General features: G+C 44.7%; 1 protein-coding gene across 5 annotated transcripts in view; it reads left to right on the top strand.

The window, feature by feature from the left end:
- cabin1 (calcineurin binding protein 1) overlaps positions 1–18,206 on the top strand; it is a 464,264-nt gene that overhangs the window by 71,964 nt on the left and 374,094 nt on the right. For all 5 annotated transcript variants that reach the window (XM_085962047.1, XM_085962049.1, XM_085962050.1 and 2 more), the window contains exons 22-23: positions 2,924–3,185; positions 15,024–15,194. In XM_085962047.1, coding sequence (XP_085818173.1) covers positions 2,924–3,185; positions 15,024–15,194 — 433 coding nt within the window. The remainder of the gene's footprint in view (positions 1–2,923; positions 3,186–15,023; positions 15,195–18,206) is intronic.

Below are 18,206 nucleotides of genomic sequence, written 5' to 3'. Positions count from 1 at the left end.
TTTTACAGATGACTAGAGTGTGCTAATTATGATTGAGTATCCTTCACTCCATATTCTGCACATACAACAGGAGTTAAGCCTAGCTTGAATGGTTCTGGGGAAGCCACACGTTATAGCCATAAAAGTGACAGCTTACTGTCAGCGATAATTGGTACCACTCGTGGCCTCCGACTGATGTCAGAGATGGGCAGTGCCATGCATGGTCTTGTATTACAAGGAGAAACTTCTTTACTCAGAGAGTGGTTAGAATGTGGCACTCGCTGCCACATGGAGCAGTTGAGGCATAGATGCATTTTAAGGGGAAGCTAGATAAGTACATGAGGGAGAAAGGAATAGTTGATAGGGTGAGATGAGGTAAGGTGGGAGGAGGCTTGTGCTGTAAAATTCTATTCACACATCTTACAAAGCTCTAGGGCCTGCACAGTCTTGATTTGGATGAATCCTTAAATCTTACTGAAATTTTAGCTCGGATTAAAGAAAGATTTGTATTTATATAGCGCCTTATCACTTCTCTAAGGAATATTTTTAAATTCCTCAAATAAGAATGAATTAATTTGAAGTGTGGTCATCTTTTAATTTTGTGCACGGCAATGAGATGAGTGACCAGTTAATTATGTTCTTAGTGATGTTGGTTCAGGGTGGAATGTTGGCCAAAACACCAGGACAATTTCCTGCTTTTCAAAGATGGCCATGGGATCTTTTACTGTAGTTTGTACCTGAATAGTTGGACAGGATCTTGGTTCAATGTCTGGAGGGCGGCACCTCCAACAATGCAGCACTCTCTCATTATTGCATTAGGGTGTTGTCCTAGATTATGTCTTTTAAATCCTGATGTGGGATTTGAGCCCACAATCTTCCAACTCGGAGGCAACCCAAGCTTATACACCTTCACCGTTTAAACGTTTAATAATTTTGCCAGCATGATGTACATACTTTCTCCGAAGCTTCCGACCACACATCTGCGGCATAACTAAGACCGCGTATTTCCACCTCCGGAACATCACCCGTCTCCGCCCCTGCGACTGAAACCCTCATCCATGCCTTTGTTACCTTTAGATTGACTATTCCAACGCACTCCTGGCTGGCCTCCCACATTCTACCCTACGTAAACTTGAGGTCATCCAAAACTCTGCTGCCTGTGTCCCAACTCGCACCCAGTCCCGTTCACCCATCACCCCTGTGCTCTCTGGCCTACATTGGTTCCCGGTTAAGCAGCGCCTCCATTTCAAAATTCTCATTCTTGTTTTCAAATCCCTCCGTGGCCTCGCCCCTCCCTATCTCTGTAATCTCCTCCAGCCCCACAACTCTCCCAGATATCTGCGCTCCTCTAATTCTGCCCTCTTGAGCATCCCTGATTATAATCGCTCAACCATTGGTGGCCGTGCCTTCAGCTGCCTGGGCCCAAGCTCTGGAATTCCCTGCCTGAACCTCTCCACCTCTGTACCTCTCTTTCCTCCTTTAAGATGCTCCTTAAAACCTACCTCTTTGACCAAGGCTTTAGTCACCCGCCCTAATTTATCCTTATGTGGCAAGGTGTCAAATTTTTGTCTTATAACACTCCTCTGAAGCGCCTTGGAACATTGTACTACGTTAAAGGTGCTATATAAATACAAGTTGTTGTTGTTAACACCCAGGTGTTAAAGATTAAAATCTACCCCTTTCTGTCCTAACTGGGGTGAGGAGGGGAAGATCAAATTCTGCATTCAAACCTTTTTGGTTGAAAGGAGTTCATTGTTGCTTTGTTGGTGAACACCTTGTGCAAGCCAAACCACGTGGCTCCCCAGAACCAATAAAGCTGGGTTAACTCTGTCTGTGTGGAGGATGCAAATCATTCAAAGAACAAAAGACCGATGAAGGAAGTTCATCCATCTTTCAGGAGTTACTTTATCTCTGCTGTATAGGAGGAAAAGCTACTGTTAGAACTTCTGTTCCATACTGAGGAATGCAGGGAGCCACAAGATAGCATGGCTGTGGCAGCGTGTGTTAAATTGGGTGATTGAGCTTATGTATGGGGGGTGGAGCAATTCACACCGGTGCAGCATGTCTTCGAGTTTGGGTATATAGAGGGTGTTACTGTGGGACTGACTGTTGTAGCTGACCCAGAGTGCTTGCTGCTGTTGCTGGGTACAAAGATTGAAAATTGTTCATTCTCTTGCCCCGGCATTCTTCACTTTGAGCAGAAACATTTACTCCAAAATGTTCACATTTTAAAAAGTAACACTGGCAGTTTGGTACAACATGATGTTGCTGGTCGTACTTCGTGCAGATGAGATGTGCATTTGATGTTTGTTTCAAAAGCAGTTCCACAACAAAGAAGAAACTATAACTTGTGGAATTGGCAGAATTGCTCTCGAGTCTTAAATTTAAAGAAAGGCTTACATTTCTATAGCGCCTTTCATGACCTCAGGATGTCGCAAAGCACTTTACAGCCAATGAAGTACTTTTGAAGTGTAGTCACTTGTACTGTAGGAAACGCGGCAGCAAATTTGCGCACAGCAAGCTCCCACAAACAGCAATGTGACAATGACCAGATAATCTGTTTTTAGTGATATTGAGTGAGGGATAAATATTGGCCAGGACACCACGGATAACTCCTCTGTTCTTCGAAATAGTGCCATGGAATCTTTTTTACGTCCACCTGAGAGGACAGACAGGGCCTCGGTTTAGCGTCTCATCTGAAAGACTGCACCTGCAACAGTCTAGCACTCCCTCGGTACTGCACTGGAGTGTCAGCCTAAATATTTGTGTTCAAGTCTCTGCAGAGGGACTTGAACCCATAACCACCTGACTCGGAGGCAAGAGTGCTGCCCACTGAGCCACGACTGACACTTGAACTTGGAGCACTAGTGGAACACACCATAAGTGTGTGTTGAATTTTCTAGACTGACCTTTCTGATACTTTATACCTTTTCCTATTGTGTAGGTTTGACTCATGGGCTGGCATGGCTTTGGCTCGAGCCAGTCGTATCCAGGACAAGCTGAATTCAAATGAGTTGAAGAGCGACGGGCCTATCTGGAAGCACTCCGTTGCTGTTCTGAACTGTTTTAAGCGAGCACTGGAGATAGATAGTTCCAATCTCTCACTATGGATTGAATACGGTTCCATGTCCTATGCACTGCACTCATTTGCCTCCCGCCAGCTAAAACAGTGGAAAATGGAGTTGCCATCAGAAGTCGTACAGCAGGTAGGAATCTAAAACTGTTTGTACTAGTGTCACAATGTCAGCAAGAGAAGTATAACAGCTCAGTGGGGAATTGGGGAATAGGAGTTTTGTATGTAAATTGCCTCATAACCTAAATATTATAAAGGAAGCCACCTAAGTAGTTACTGCTGTCTGTCCATCTTTGTTTCTGTGTTGTATACTTAACTTAAAGCTGCCGATTAGCAGTGAATATAGCAGGTAGATATTTTGTGTGTTTCAGTGATATGAAGGGGACCTCTGCCCTCTGTTAGCATTCAACTGTTAGTCAGCTCCTTCCTTCTGTGGTTCACAACAACACGCTTCGAGTAAGCACGAGACAATTGAAGGTGGAGTATATGGAACAGACTTTGAGATACAGTATAGGTGATCGACCTAACTATACACAGAGAGTGGCTTTTCAGTTTCAAGTTCTATCTTTCGAGCCCTCCGGAGAACTGTTGAAAACCATGCTTCTTTATATGCCATATTATGCCACAGATAAGACATCATGATGTCTCTGTTCCTGAATCCTTTGAAAACCATCTATTCACGTAAACAAGTTGTAGTTCTTTACTTCAAAGCTACTTCTCTCAAACACGTCTTCCTGACTTAACTGTTCTTGAATCCTTTGAAGAACAGGCATTATTAACACTTATCTTTCGATACTATAGTTAATAGATCCCTCTACCTATGTTTATTATCCTAGCCACTAAAGTTATACCTTAATCGCTCATGGCTGACGTCATTACTGTCACTTATTTCCTTGCACAATCCCCATTATATCCAGGCATTGCTAGTTAAATACGGACGGATTGATAGTTGGTTAAGTGTGCTATCACCTGCTTTCCACAGTGCAGCCTTCACTTGTTAGGAGTAAAATATTAGCAGAACTTTTCTGTTGCAGTTTCTAGCTGGTGTTTTAATGGCAGCTAAACTAACCTCAAGAATTGAAGATCTGTTTATTTTAAACTTTGAACTATAATGCTTTGCATATTGTGGGTGGTTTCAACGATGAAATTGTGAACATTACTCTCTCCAGTGCTGCTCTCGATCATGTCCATTAAATAAGAAAAATAGCAACACTGAAAACCAACTGAATATACAATGGCCCAGAACTTCGGGTCTCCACAGGTGAGTATGCACGGGGTACTCACCCGTAAGCCCAATGGAAGTGCCGGTTTCCTGCATGCACTGCGCCCCTGGGATACGCAAGCACTACACGCCGGCAGTTGGAGCAGGCCCAGGATCGGAATTCCACGTGGGCCCACAGCTCAACGGCCGGCGCGCAAGGCAAGTGCAGGTCGGGGGCTTACACCCGCGGGAAGCCCTTGACCTGAATTTCTGGGCCATTAACTAATTAGTGTGCCCATTAGGTCCCTTTTATGATCTGCCCTTAAGCCTTGGCACTGTTTCTCAGTTAGACATATTGCCACCTCTTGTGTGCTTTCAGCCTCAGTGAGTCCTCTACAAACTATTCCACAATGTTAGAAACATATTATGAAAAAAGTCTTTACATAAAGATTGCTAAATGTTTGAAAGAAGCTGTCAAGTGCGATAGTAAACACAACTGCATTGGGATGTTCAAAATGCAGTTGAATTGTTTGATGGGCAAATTTAAGAGCGAGTTGGTGAAGTACCTGGAGAGAAATGTGAGTGGTATTGTTGAATATGATGTTTCCTAGGCACTGGCCCAGACTATTTTCTTCTGCCATTTCCTCTACCATCAACATGATCCCACCTTTCCTTTCTCTCCCCTAATCTTTTTCCCAAGGGACTGTTCCCTCCGCGATACCATGGTTCACTCTTCCATTAGTCTTACTTCCAGCTTTCCCTGAGGAACAGTGTTTTTTGGAGGGTTGTACTGCTGCAAGAGGTTAGAGATAGGGCGGAGTGAGGCCATGGAGGGATTTAAAAAAAAAATAGTTTTAAAGTTGAGGTGTTGGGGCCATTTGTAGGTCAGTTAGGGCAGGGGTTGGGGATGGGGAGCTGGCCTGACTAGCTTTGGAATGGTCGCGTCTGGAGGTGACAAATACACGGATGAAGGTTTCCATGGTAAATGGGCTGAGGTGGGGGCAGAGGCAATCAATGTTATGGAGGTGGAAGTCAGTGTTTATTTATGATTGAGCGCACGTGGACTTGGAAGCTCAGCCTGGAGTTGAATAGGACATCGAGGATGCGAGCAGGCTAAACATTCTAAGCTGTTTTATACATGTAAGTGATGCAGTGGAGACCTTCTACAATCCAGTGGGCTTTGTGTGTTGCCAATGTCAGTACCTGTTTTCATTGTGCTAGAACTGTCTGTCTTCATGCAGTTGCCAGACTTTACATGATTGTACTGTTATTTTTTGGATTTTTATGCTAGTTTCTCCTTTTGGCTCAGCACAATTGACAAATCCTGTAAGCCAGGCATGCCCAAGGCAAATAAATTATGTGTTGTGGGAGCCACTGTGCTGTTGGCAAGCGGAAGTTTCAAGAATTATATAAATGACCCTCACCAGATTTCACTTGTTTTTGATTGGCTCTGCCCTTGTGGTGTCCTGAGTGCAGTCATTTAAAGTGAGTATGTGACTAACCTTTCGACCTGGCATGCCCATGTCCAAGAGAAAGGCAGGTGTGACTGCACCTCACAAGTTATGTATTGTCCCAGGACTGACAATTACTTCACGAGACTGTCCTTCCCAGGTATGTCTTTGGCGCCTCTGCTTTACAAAGGATACGGTCGCATAATTATGCCAACTCTTGGAGGCCGTTCTGCAGACAATTTGTACCACAGGAACAGCTTCTTCCTGTGGGCATTCAATAAACTGTTATGCTACTGGATCTTCCAAGCCACCACCAGTGATGTATGCAGGAGCAGTCAGTCGTTTCCCACGTATGTAGCGAGCAGGTGATATTGGCCTTGTGTGCAGAAGGCAACCCATTCATCGCTTTCCCTGCGGAGAGGAGACATCACTGGGGGGGCAGGTGCTGCACTGCGCAGCCGCTTGTCCACAGACTGTATTGTGTTTACTGGTGTTTAACTTTTGCCTAACACTTCCCTGCCTCAACCCAGGCTGCTAAATATTTCAAATTAATTTTGAAGCTTTATAAAGGCTAAAACAATATTTGCCCCCAAATGCAGCCACTTACATTTTTAAGTGCACAACTTTACGTTTGAGCTACTAGCTCAATTTTGCAACCCCCCCCCCCCTCCCTCCCCCAACTCCCTTGGGGTAGCAGCTCCAGCATTGCAAAGGAAGTGTTGGCTGTTTGTGTTAATTAGTCAACTGAGCTGACCCAGTGCCATTGGGCGCATTGAACCCAGTGCACTGCAGGCTTGCTTGGACCTGCCACTCCTGGCGCAGCTTTTGCTGTTCTTAACTAAACTGGGGCTTGGATATCTCAATATAATACACTGCTCAGAGAGAGATCCTGTGTAATGGGCAGGTGCTAATTTTCAGATGAGCTGCTAAACCCTGTCTGCCGCCTTGGGCGGTTGTGAAAGATCCCATGGCACTATTTCAAAGAATAGCGGAGAAGATCTCCCAGTGTTGTATCCCTCTATCAACACCAATTTAACAAAAAGATATCTGGTCATTTATCTCTTGCTGCTTGTGGGATCTTGCTGTGTGCAATTTGGCTGCCATGTTTCCCTACATTACAACAGTGACTACAGTTCTAAAGTTGGCTGTGAAGCACTTCGGTACGTCCTGAGGTTGCAACAGGTGCTATATAAATGCAGTTTGTTATTTAAATGCAGCAGATGCAGTACCTGGCCATTTACCTCCTACACAGTTGTTCAGAGCCCCAAACACACCTGCTGCGTGAGACTGCATGTTACGTGCACCTCCTCTAATCTAGTACGCTGTATTTGCCGCTCGTGGCGCAGTTTCCTCTGCGTTGGGGAAACCAAATGTAAATTAAGTGACTAATTTGCTGAACACCTCCATTCAATCTGCAAGTCTGATCTGAAGCTACTTGTAGCTTGTCACTTTAATTCTCTTCTCCCCCCACCATTCGCACTCTGACCTGTCATTGGCCTTGTATACTGTTCCAGTGGAATTCGGTGCTAACCTTTGGAATAATATCTAATCTTTCTCTTGGGTACCCTGTAACCCTTTGGTCTGAACATCGAGTTTAGTAACTTCATAGAATGGTTACAGCACAGAAGGCCATTCGGCCCATCGAGCCCGTGCTGGCTCTCTGCAAGAGCACTTCAGCTAGTCCCACTCCCCCGCCCTTTCCCCGTAGCCCTGCAAATTGTTTTCCTTCAGATACTTATCCAATTCCCTTTTGAAAGCCACGTTTGAATCTGCCTCGACCACCCTTTCAGGCAGTGCATTCCAGATCTTAACCACTCGCTGTGTAAAAAAGTTTTTCCTCATGTCGCCTTTGGTTCTTCTAATCACCTTAAATCTGTGTCCTCTGGTTCTTGATCCTTCCGCCAAAGGGAACAGTTTCTCTCTCTCTCTACTTTGGGATGGGAACGGTAGCATAGTGGTAATGTTACTGGGTTAGTAATCCAGATGCCTGGAGTAATCATCCAGAGACGTGAGTTTAAATCCCACCACGGCAGCTGGGGAAATTAAATTCAGTTAATTAAATAAATCTGGAATAAAAAGCTCGTATCAGTAATGGTAACCATGAAACTATTGGATTGTCATAAAAACCCATCTGGTTCACTAATGTCCTTTAGGGAAGGAAATCTGCCGTCCTTACCCGGTCTGGCCGATATGTGACTCCAGACCCACAGCAATGTGGAACTGTCCTCTGAAATGGCCCAGCAAGCCACTCAGTTGTAACAAACTGCTACGAAACACAATAAGAAGAATAATAAAACCGGACGGACCACCCGGCATCGACCTCTGCACCGGCACCGGCTACGGACACGACAACAGCACACCCAGCCCAGTCGACCCTGCAAAGTCCTCCTCACCAACATCTGGGGACTTGTGCCAAAATTGGGAGAGCTGTCCCACAGACGAGTCAAGCAACAGCCTGACATAGTCATACTCACAGCATCATACCTTTCAGCCACTGTCCCCACTCCTCCATCACCATCCCTGGGTATGTCCTATCCCACCGGCAGGATCGACCCACCGGGGTGGCGGCACAGTGGTATACAGTCGGGAAGGAGTGGCCCTGGGTGTCCTCAACATTGTCTCCGGACCCCATGAAGTCTCATGGCTTCAGGTCAAGCATGTGCAAGGAAACCTCCTGCTGATTACCACCTACCGCCCTCCCTCAGCTGATGAATCAGTACTCCTCCATGTTGAACACCACTTGGAAGAAGCACTGAGAGTAGCAAGGGCACAGAATGTACTCTGGGTGGGGGACTTCAATGTCCATCACCAAGAGTGGTTCGGTAGCACCACAACTGACCGAGCTGTCCGAGTCCTGAAGGATATAGCTGCCAGTCTGGGCCTGCGACAGGTGGTGAGAGACCAACACGAGGAAAAAAACCTGCTTGACCTCGTCCTCACCAACCTACCTGTTGCAGATGCATCTGTCCATGACTGTAATGGTAGCAGTGACCACCGCACAGTCATTGTGGAGATGACGTCTCGTCTTCACGCTGAGGACACCCTCCATCGTGCTGTGTGGCACTACCACCGTGCTAAATGGGATAGATTCAGAACAGATCTAGCAGCTCAAAACTGGGCATCCATGAGGCGTTGTGGGCCATCAGCAGCAGCAGAATTGTATTCCACCGCAATCTGTAACCTCATGGCCTGGCCAATTCCCTCACTCTACCATTACCATCAAGCCAGGGGACCAACCCTGGTTCAATAAGGAGTGTAAAAGAGCATGCCAGGAGCAGCACCAGGCATACCTAAAAATGAGGTGCCAACCTGGGAAAGCTGCAACACAGGACTACATACATGCTAAAAAGCAGAAGCAGCATTCTATAGACAGGGCTAGGAGATCCCACAATCAACGGATCAGATCAAAGCTCAAGTCCTGCCCATCGAGTTGTGAATGGTGGTGGACCATTAAACAACTAACGGGAGGAGGAGGCTCCATGAATATCCTCATCCTCAATGATGATGGAGCCCAGCATGGGAGTGCAAAAGACAAGGCTGAAGCGTTTGCAACCATCTTCAGCCAGAAGTGCCGAGTGGATGATCCGTGTCGGCCTCCTCCTGAGGTCCCCATCATCACAGAAGCCAGTCTTCAGCCAAACCGATTCAGTCCACGTGATGAGCGCACTGGATACAGCAAAAGCTATGGGCCCCAACAAAATCCCGGCTGTCGCGCTGAAGACTTGTGCTCCAGAACTAGCTGCGTCTCTAGCCAAGCTGTTCAGTGCAGCTACAAGACTGGCATCTATCCGACAATGTGGAACCGGGGTCATAGTCTAAGGATAAGGGGTAAGCCATTTAGGACTGAGATGAGGAGGAATTTCTTCACCCAGAGAGAGGTGAACCTGTGGAATTCTCTGCCACAGAGGGCGGTGGAGGCCAGTTCATTAAATATATTCAAGAAGGAGTTGGATATATTTCTTAAGGCTAAAGGGATATGGGGAGAAGGCAGGGACAGTGTACTGAATTTGGATGATCAGCCATGATCTCATTGAATGGCGGAGCAGGCTTGAGGGGCCGAATGGCCTACTCCTGCTCCTATCTTCTATGTTTCTATGTTAAAACTGCCCAGGTATGTCCTGTTCACAAAAAGCAGGACAAATCCAACCCGCCCCATCAGACTACTCTCAATCATCAGCAAAGTTATGGAAGATGTCATTGACAGTGCTATCAAGCGGCACTTACTCAGTAATAACCTGCTCACTGATGCCCAGTTTGGGTTCCGCCATTACAGCATTGGTCCAAACATGGACAAAGGAGCTGAATTCCAGAGGTGAGGTGAGAGTGACTGCCCTTGACATCGAGGCAGCATTTGACCGAGTGTGGCATCAAGGAGCCCTAGTAAAACTGAAGTCAATGAGAATTGGTGGGGTGGGGTGGGGGGACCTCTCCACTGGCTGGAGTCATACCTAGCACAAAGGAAGATGGTTGTGGTGGTTGGAGCTCAATCATCACAGCCCCAGGACATCGCTGCAGGAGTTCCTCAGGGCAGTGTCCTAGGCCCAACCATCTTCAGCTGCTTCATCAATGATCTTCCCTCCAACATATGGTCAGAAATGGGGATGTTCGCTAATGACTGCACAGTGTTCAGTGCCATTCATAACTCCTCAGATAATGAAGCAGTCCATGCCCGCATGCTACAAGGCCTGGACAATGTTCAGGCTTGGGCTGATAAGTGGCAGGTAACATTCGTGCCACACAAGTGCCAGGCGATGACTATCTCCAACAAGTGAGATTCTAACCACTGCCCCTTGACATTCAATGGCATTACCATCGCCAAATCCCCCACCATCAACATCCTGGGGGGTCACCATTGACCAGAAACTTAACTGGACCAGCCACATAAATACTGTGGCAACAAGAGGTGGTCAGAGGCTGGGTATTCTGTGGCGAGTGTCTCACCTCCTGACTCCCCAAAGCCTTTCCACCATCTACAAGGCACAAGTTGAGAGTGTGATGGAATACTCTCCACTAACCTGGATGAGTGCAGCTCCAATAACAATCAAGAAGCTCGACACCATCCAGGACAAAGCAGCCTGCTTGATTGACTCCCCATCCACCACCTTAAATATTCACTCCCTCCACCACTGGTGTACTGTGGCTGCAGTGTATACTATCTACAAGATGCACTGCAACAACTCACCAAGGCTTCTTCAGCAGCACCTCCCAAACCCGCAACCTCTTCCACCTAGAAGGACAAGGGCAGCAGGCGCATGGGAACACCACCACCTCCAAGTTCCCCTGCAAGTGCACACCATCCTGACTTGGAAGTGTATCGCTGTTCCTTCATTGTCGCTGGGTCAAAATCCTGGAACTCCCTCCCTAACAGCACTGTGGGAGTACCTTCACCACATGGACTACAGCATTTCAAGAAGACAGCTCATAAGGGCAATTAGGGATGGGCAATAAATGCTGGCCTTGCCAGCGACGCCCACATCTCATGAATGAATATTAAAAAAAAACTGTCTAGACCCCTCATGATTTTGAACACTTCCATCAAATCTCCTCTCAACCTTCTCTGCTCTAAGGAGAACAACACCAGCTTCTCCAGTCTATCCACATAAGTGAAATCTCTCATTCCTGGAACCATTCTTGTAAATGTTTTTTGTACCCTCTCTAAGGCCTTCACATCCTTCCTAAAGTGCAGTGCCCAGAATTGGACACAATACTTCAGTTGAGGTCAAACCAGTGTTTTATAAAGTTCTTCATAACTTCCTTGCTTTTGTACTCTATACCTCTATTTATGAAGCCCAGGATCCTGTATGCTTTGTTAACCGCTTTTTCAAACTGCCCTGCCACCTTCAACGATTTTTGCACATATACCCCCAGGTCTCTCTGTTCATGCACCCCCTTTAGAATTGTACCCGTTAGTTTATATTGCCTCCCCTCATTCTTCCTACCAAAATTCGCACTTTTCTGCGTTAAATTTCATCTGCCACGTGTCTGCCCATTCCCCCAGCCTGTCTATGTCCTCTTGAAGTCTATCACTATCTTCCTCACTGTTCACTTTACTTCCAAGTTTTGTGTCATCTGCAAATTTTGAAATTGTGCCCTGTACACCCAAGTCCAATTCATATATATCAAGAAAAGCAGTGGTCCTAGTACCGACCCCTGGGGAACCCCACTGTGTACCTTCCTCCAGTCTGATAAACAACCGTTCACCACTACTCTCTGTTTCCTGTCACTTGGCCAATTACATATCCATGCTGCCACTGTCCCTTTTATTCCATAGGCTTCAACTTTGCTGGCAAGCCTATTATGTGGCACTTTATATCAAACGCCTTTTGGAAGTCCATGTACACCACATCAACCGCATTGCCCTCATCAACCTATCTGTTACCGTATCAAAAAACTCAAGTTAGTTAAACAAGATTTGCCTTTAATAAATCTGTGCTGGCTTTCCTTAATTAATCCACACTTGTCCAAGTGACTGTTAATTTTGTCCTGGATTATCATTTCTAAAAGCTTTCCCACTACCTAGGTTAAACTGACTGGCCTGTAGTTGCTGGGTTTATCTTTACACCCTTTTTTGAACAAGGGTGTAACATTTGCAATTCTCCTGTCTTCTGGCACCAATCCCGTATCCAAGGAGGATTGGAAGATCATGGCTAGTACCTCCGCAATTTCCACCTTTACTTCCCTCAGCATCCTAGGATGCATCCCATCCGGTCCTGGTGACTTATCTACTTTAAGTACAGCCAGCCTTTCTAGTACCTCCTCTTTATCAATTTTTATCCCATCCAGTATCTCAACTACCTCCTCTTTCATTGACTTTGGCAGCATCTTCTTCCTTGTTAAAGACAGATGCTAAGTACTCATTTAGTACCTCAGCCACACCCTCTGCCTCCATGTGTAGGTCTCCATTTTGGTCCCTAATCGGCCCCACCCCTTCTCTTTCTACCCATTTACTATTTATATGCCTATAGAAGACTTTTGGATTCCCTTTTATGTTAGCTGCCTCTCTTTGTCCCTCTTATTTCCTTTTTCACTTCCCCTCTGAACTTTCTATATTCAGCCTGATTCTCGCTTGTATTCTCAACCTGACATCCATCATGTGCCCCCTTTTTCTGCTTCATTTTACTCTCTATCTCTTTTGTCATCCAGGGAGCTCTGGCTTTAGTTGCCCTACCTTCCCCCTCATGGGAATGTACCTCGACTTTACCTGAATCATCTCTTTAAAGGCAGCCCATTGTTCAATTACAGTTTTGCTTGCCAATCTTTGATTCCAATTTACCTAGGCCAAATCCATTCTCAATCCACTGAAATTAAGTATTCTTACTCTAGATTGCTCACTGTCCTTTTCCATAGCTAATCTAAACCATATGATACTATGATCACTGTTCCCTAAATTTTCCCCTACTGACACTTGCTCCACTTGACCGACCTCATTCCCCAGGGCCAGATCCAGCAATGCCTCCTTCCTCGTTGGGCTGGTAACGTACTGATCAAGAAAGTTCTCCTGAACACACTTCAGAAATTCTTCCCCCTCTCTGACCTTTACACTATTACTATCCCAGTCTATATTAGGATAGTTGAAGCCCCCCATTATCATTGCTCTATAGTTCTTGCACCTCTCTGCAACTTCCCTGCAAATTTGCTCCTCTGTATCCTTCCTGCTAATTGGTGGCCTATAGAATACACCTATTATTTCTCAACTCTAACCAAATAGATTCTATCCTTGCCCCCTCCAGGACATCCTCTCTCTCCCGCACTGTAACATTCTCCTTAATCAATACTGCCACCCCACCTCCGATCTTTCCTTCCCTATCTTTCCTAAACACCTTGTATCCAGGAATATTTAAAACCCAATCCTGCCCTTTTTGAGCCATGTCTCAGTTAGTGCCATGACATCATATTCATCTCTAGCCTCATTTTCAAACATGTTTTAATTTTATACTCGACGCCCAGGTGTTCTGTGTTGTTCATCTCTCCCACCTCTCCCGTTTTCTTGCATTTCCCCAGGCCTTCCACTTCTTCAGCTATTTACACACCTTTTTAAAAAAAAAAAAAAAAAAAAAAAAAAAATTTCACTGCTTCTGTATTATTGACATCATATGTTGCATCCTTCCACTCGTGTGCAATAAATATATTTTAAAAACCCTGTCCTTTTTCTGATTGCATTAATATGTCTGCCCACCTCTTTTTCAGTTCTGAAGAAGGATCCACACCCAAAACAAACTTGTCTGTTCTCCCTGCAGATGCTGACTGACGTGCCGTGTACTTGCAAAATTTTCTGTTTGTGTCTGCTTTTTATTCAAATTTTACCTGCTTCAGTTTTAGCAAGGGGGTTATGAGCCATGTATTACAGCTCCGGCTGTCTGTTGGAAAGTGTTGTACATTAGGCCCTTGCTGTTTAAATAAAGGATACCCGATAGCTGTCGGTGAATTATGAGACTACAATTCAGTCATCGGGTTTAGGCGACATTGTTTTGAAAGGTTGAGTTTCGATGAATTATTTTTGTTGCCTGAACAACTGTCCAGTATTTATAATAGTTAATGGGTAGCAATTCTTTATTCTTGTGGTAGTTGATTGCTTTGTTATGAATGTATTCGAGAATGTTGCAGGTACGTTCTTTGGGTGGAGGAGGGAGGTTTATTCTTTCAGTATTGCAGTACTCTGATTATGACAGCTGATACTGAGCTGCTATGATTTCTGTATCTGGATCCAGCAGAAGGAGGGATCCTGATCCCGCTGTTAGTATTAGGAGCCTAATGGATAGGTCAACAACAGTCACTGCACTTCCAGAGTAATTCATTACATGGGAAGCACTTTGTGTCATCTCTGAAAGATGTGATAAGATGCTACCTAAAATAAAAATGCATATAATAAAATACTGTTACAGCATCGACTTTCCCTGAAGTGACATTCCCATAATATTGACATAGTATGATCTGGAACTTTGCAGAGTAGAAATCTCGAAATGCAAGACCTTTGGAGAGTAATACGAAGTTAATTTTGACTTGAATCACAGGACTATGGTCTTTTATTACAATTTAAAACTAGTATAAGAAACTTCCTTTTCAATACGTGTTCTTCTAGTATCTGGTGCTTCTCATGTCATGTAGTGCCATGAGACTGAAGGAACAGGCAGGTGACATGCAGTTAAGGTTCCTACTGGCAGTGATGTGTAACTAGGTGCTTGAAGGTGAATGAATGTGTCTTGTGTCGTCCTCATTTTCCTGCCTGAGGTTGGGATTTTGCTATTTAGGACCACTGGCCACTGAGACGATTTTAAAATGTTAGATTTGTGACATTCACTGTCGTTGTTGTGCATCACAGATGGAAGAACGAAGGGACAGCATGCTCGAGACAGCCAAGCAGTGTTTTCTATCAGCGACACACTGTGAAGGAGATGGCGATGAGGAGGAGTGGCTCATTCACTACATGTTGGGCAAAATAGCAGAAAAGCAGAAACTGCCACCGAAGGAATACTTGGAACATTACAAGCAGGTCAGTGTGGATCTTGAACTCCAGGCATTTCTTGTGTAATATTAGTATACCTGATGTCAAAGGAATGCTGTCTTACTATACCTAAAGAACACTGAAGCAAAATCAGTCAAGTCATGAATAGTGGCATGACTGTCACTAGCGATTGACCCTGTTGCCATGTTCTAATTAGGCATCTTCTACAATGGGAGAGCATCTTTTGTTGCCCTGGTCTATTCATTTAGGAGGCTGGCCTTCTACACCGATGAGATCTGGACAATCTTGTGTCTTGAGGATAGACTAACTTTTCTTGGAATTTGATTAAGCCCAATGGAAGTGCCAGTTTCCTGCATGCGCGGGAAACCGGCACTTCCGTTCCCCTGAAAGAAGGGGTTGAAAGGTCGAACGCATGCGCAGGAGAGGCTGCGTGTGTGCATCGAGCTTGCGTTTTTTTTTGCATGTTTTCCCGGGAGGGTATGACTCCAGAAGTTAGACATGTAAAAAGCAGTCGCAAGGCCTGCTTTTTACAAGGTAAGTGGTGAATTTAAATTAAAACATTTTTTCCACAGGTTTATTATTTTAAAATGCTTTAAAGAAAGGTAAGTTTATTTTTAGCCCCGTTAGAAAATAAAATTATTTTTTCCAAAAATTTAAATTACTGTTTAAAATAGTTATTTCATGTAATTTATAGTTTATTTAAAAAATGTGATGTTTTTTAAAAATTTATTTGAAGATTTAGTGATGTTTTGGGGCTTATAGTATTTATAAGTTTGACAGCCCTTCCTGTCAAACTTATGAATGAAGCAGTCCCTGCTCCGATTGGCTCCCCATGGCTCACGTGATCCCAGGGGACGCATCGAACTAACTGCGCCCCTGGGATACGCAAGCACGGTGCGCCGGCAGTTGGAGCAGGCCCAGGATCGGAATTCCAGAGGGGCCCACAGCTCAACGGTCGGCGCGTTAGGTAAGTGCAGGTCGGGGACTTACACCCGCGGGAAGCCCTCGACCCGAATTTCTGGACTGTTATATCTGGTAGATGCCAAGCTGTAAGGTAACGTTACGTTTACCTTCTCTTTACACCCTGTGTTGTCATTGCTGCAGAAACTTACCACCATATCAAGGGTGCACTATTAAAGGGACTCTACCTTGTAATCTAGTTTCTTCAGACATGCCCCTCTGTGGAGTATTCCTTCTGTTTCTGCACATGTGCATCAGTGTTCTAAGCCTCAATTGGAAAATGTTCCCTCCTTCAGGCAGTCACCTTCGAGAAGTTGAATGTTCATAGGCTGAGAAATACACTGGATTAACTAACGAATGAACTAACTTTTTTTCTTGGTTCTTGGCAAAAAATGAGCAGGAGTTTACAGTAGGTTTGTTCAGTGGGTGTTAATTGTACATGTTGGTGTGTGTTTCAATTCCTGTTTTGTATGTCATCATTTATAAAGTTGTTAAAACTGTTGGTAATTTTGATCATTTTTGGAATAAAGATCGCTATTTTGCATTTGTGTACAAGGGCACTATCCACTGCTTAAATTAGGCTGCAGTACCTAAAGTTGCATTCTTGAAATGGGAATGAGCTGATTTCTGTAACCCTTCACTTTATTGAGATGACCTCATGGAAGTCTACTCTAGAGAAAATATCTCTTTGGTCAGAAATGACCCAATTAGCTGTTGCAAGTCAAACTAGTACCTTACAGCAGGATTTAAAGCACCTACAAAACAGGACAGAATTAATTTGTATCATAGAAAGGTTAGAGATTGATATTTATTCTCTTTAGTATCGCTATCATGAAGAAATAAGGGGCAGCAAGATGACTTGCTTCAAGGTCTCTGCTTCTGTGAGGGTGACTCCGGCACGTATTTTCTGCTCCCAGTGCTTGTGTTCTCTTATGGATAGCTCTTTGGGTTAATGAGATGCTTGCCCCCAGAGTGACGGCACTGAGAGCTGCCGGGGATAGTGGGTTGAAGGTTAGGTGATTTCCTCACCAAAAGGGCTGGAAAGTTGAGGGTGTGTCAAATGAGGCAATACTCACAAACCTCTTGGTTGGTTACACAGTGGATGACAACAATCTAAGCTGGGTACCTGTCCAACCATTGACTCGGAGAATGGGATGGGAACCTAAAGGAAGGAGGTTGGAAAAAGGGAAGTGAATGGGGAATTCCTGACCCTTGTGTAATTTCTGGAGTTTTTTTTTTAAAGTAAGAACACAACCATTTTTAGGAAGAGGGAAAAGCCATTTCACTTAACAAGTCCATCCCTCTTTGATAGACCAACCCTACCTACCTACCTCAATCCCATGGCTCTCGAGAAATGCATTCAGTTGTTTGTTCAACCCATTTATACCATTGACTTTAAGACATTCCCTGGTAACCTATTCCACAGCTCTTTCCACTGAGTACCCTCCTTTGTCTGACCTTCCCAGATGTTAACGTCTCTTTCAACTTGTGCATTTATCTTTTAAATACCATTTATTTTGTCTGTTATGGCAGTCTAGTCAGTTTCTTGGTTTCTCATTGGTTACGTCTATTTTTCTCCTATCTGATTAGTTCTCTAATCATTACACAAAATATTTCTATCTAATCATAATGTAGCCAAAGAATTCTTAAATACAGCTGTCTTGACAGTCTCCTACCTATCCCTCTGTATAACCTAAAAGTAAAATTTATTGCTGCAAACTTGCCCATAAACTTGGCTCTAAAAACTCTCTTGTCTCCCGCCCCAAAAGAAAACATGCCAGGCTTCTGTACATCCTTAGTTATAATTCCCAGGAGCCAACATATGTACAAAGTAATACATTTTTGTTTTTATAAAGCAATCTGTTCCTGAGGCTTTGGCTTCTCTCTCTCCATGTCACATCAATGGCTCTAGCCCACTTGGGCCCAGTCCTCTGTTCTTGGTCTCCAATTTGCTTGGATGGTGTTTGTGGATCTGTCTGTACGGCATTTTCCACTCGGCCTCTTTCTCCCCAGCTGCTCGTGCTTTTAGTCTCCAGTGTGGTGCCAGTGAGTGTGAGGAAATGGCAGCGCCCATCATAG

This window comes from Somniosus microcephalus, chromosome 19 (assembly GCF_052327205.1).
Source record: "Somniosus microcephalus isolate GS21.2 chromosome 19, FLI_Smic_1.0, whole genome shotgun sequence".
NCBI classification, from domain to species: domain Eukaryota; kingdom Metazoa; phylum Chordata; class Chondrichthyes; order Squaliformes; family Somniosidae; genus Somniosus; species Somniosus microcephalus.
Note: the sequence above shows the minus strand (reverse complement) of the source record. Positions and strands in the feature narration are given on the sequence as shown.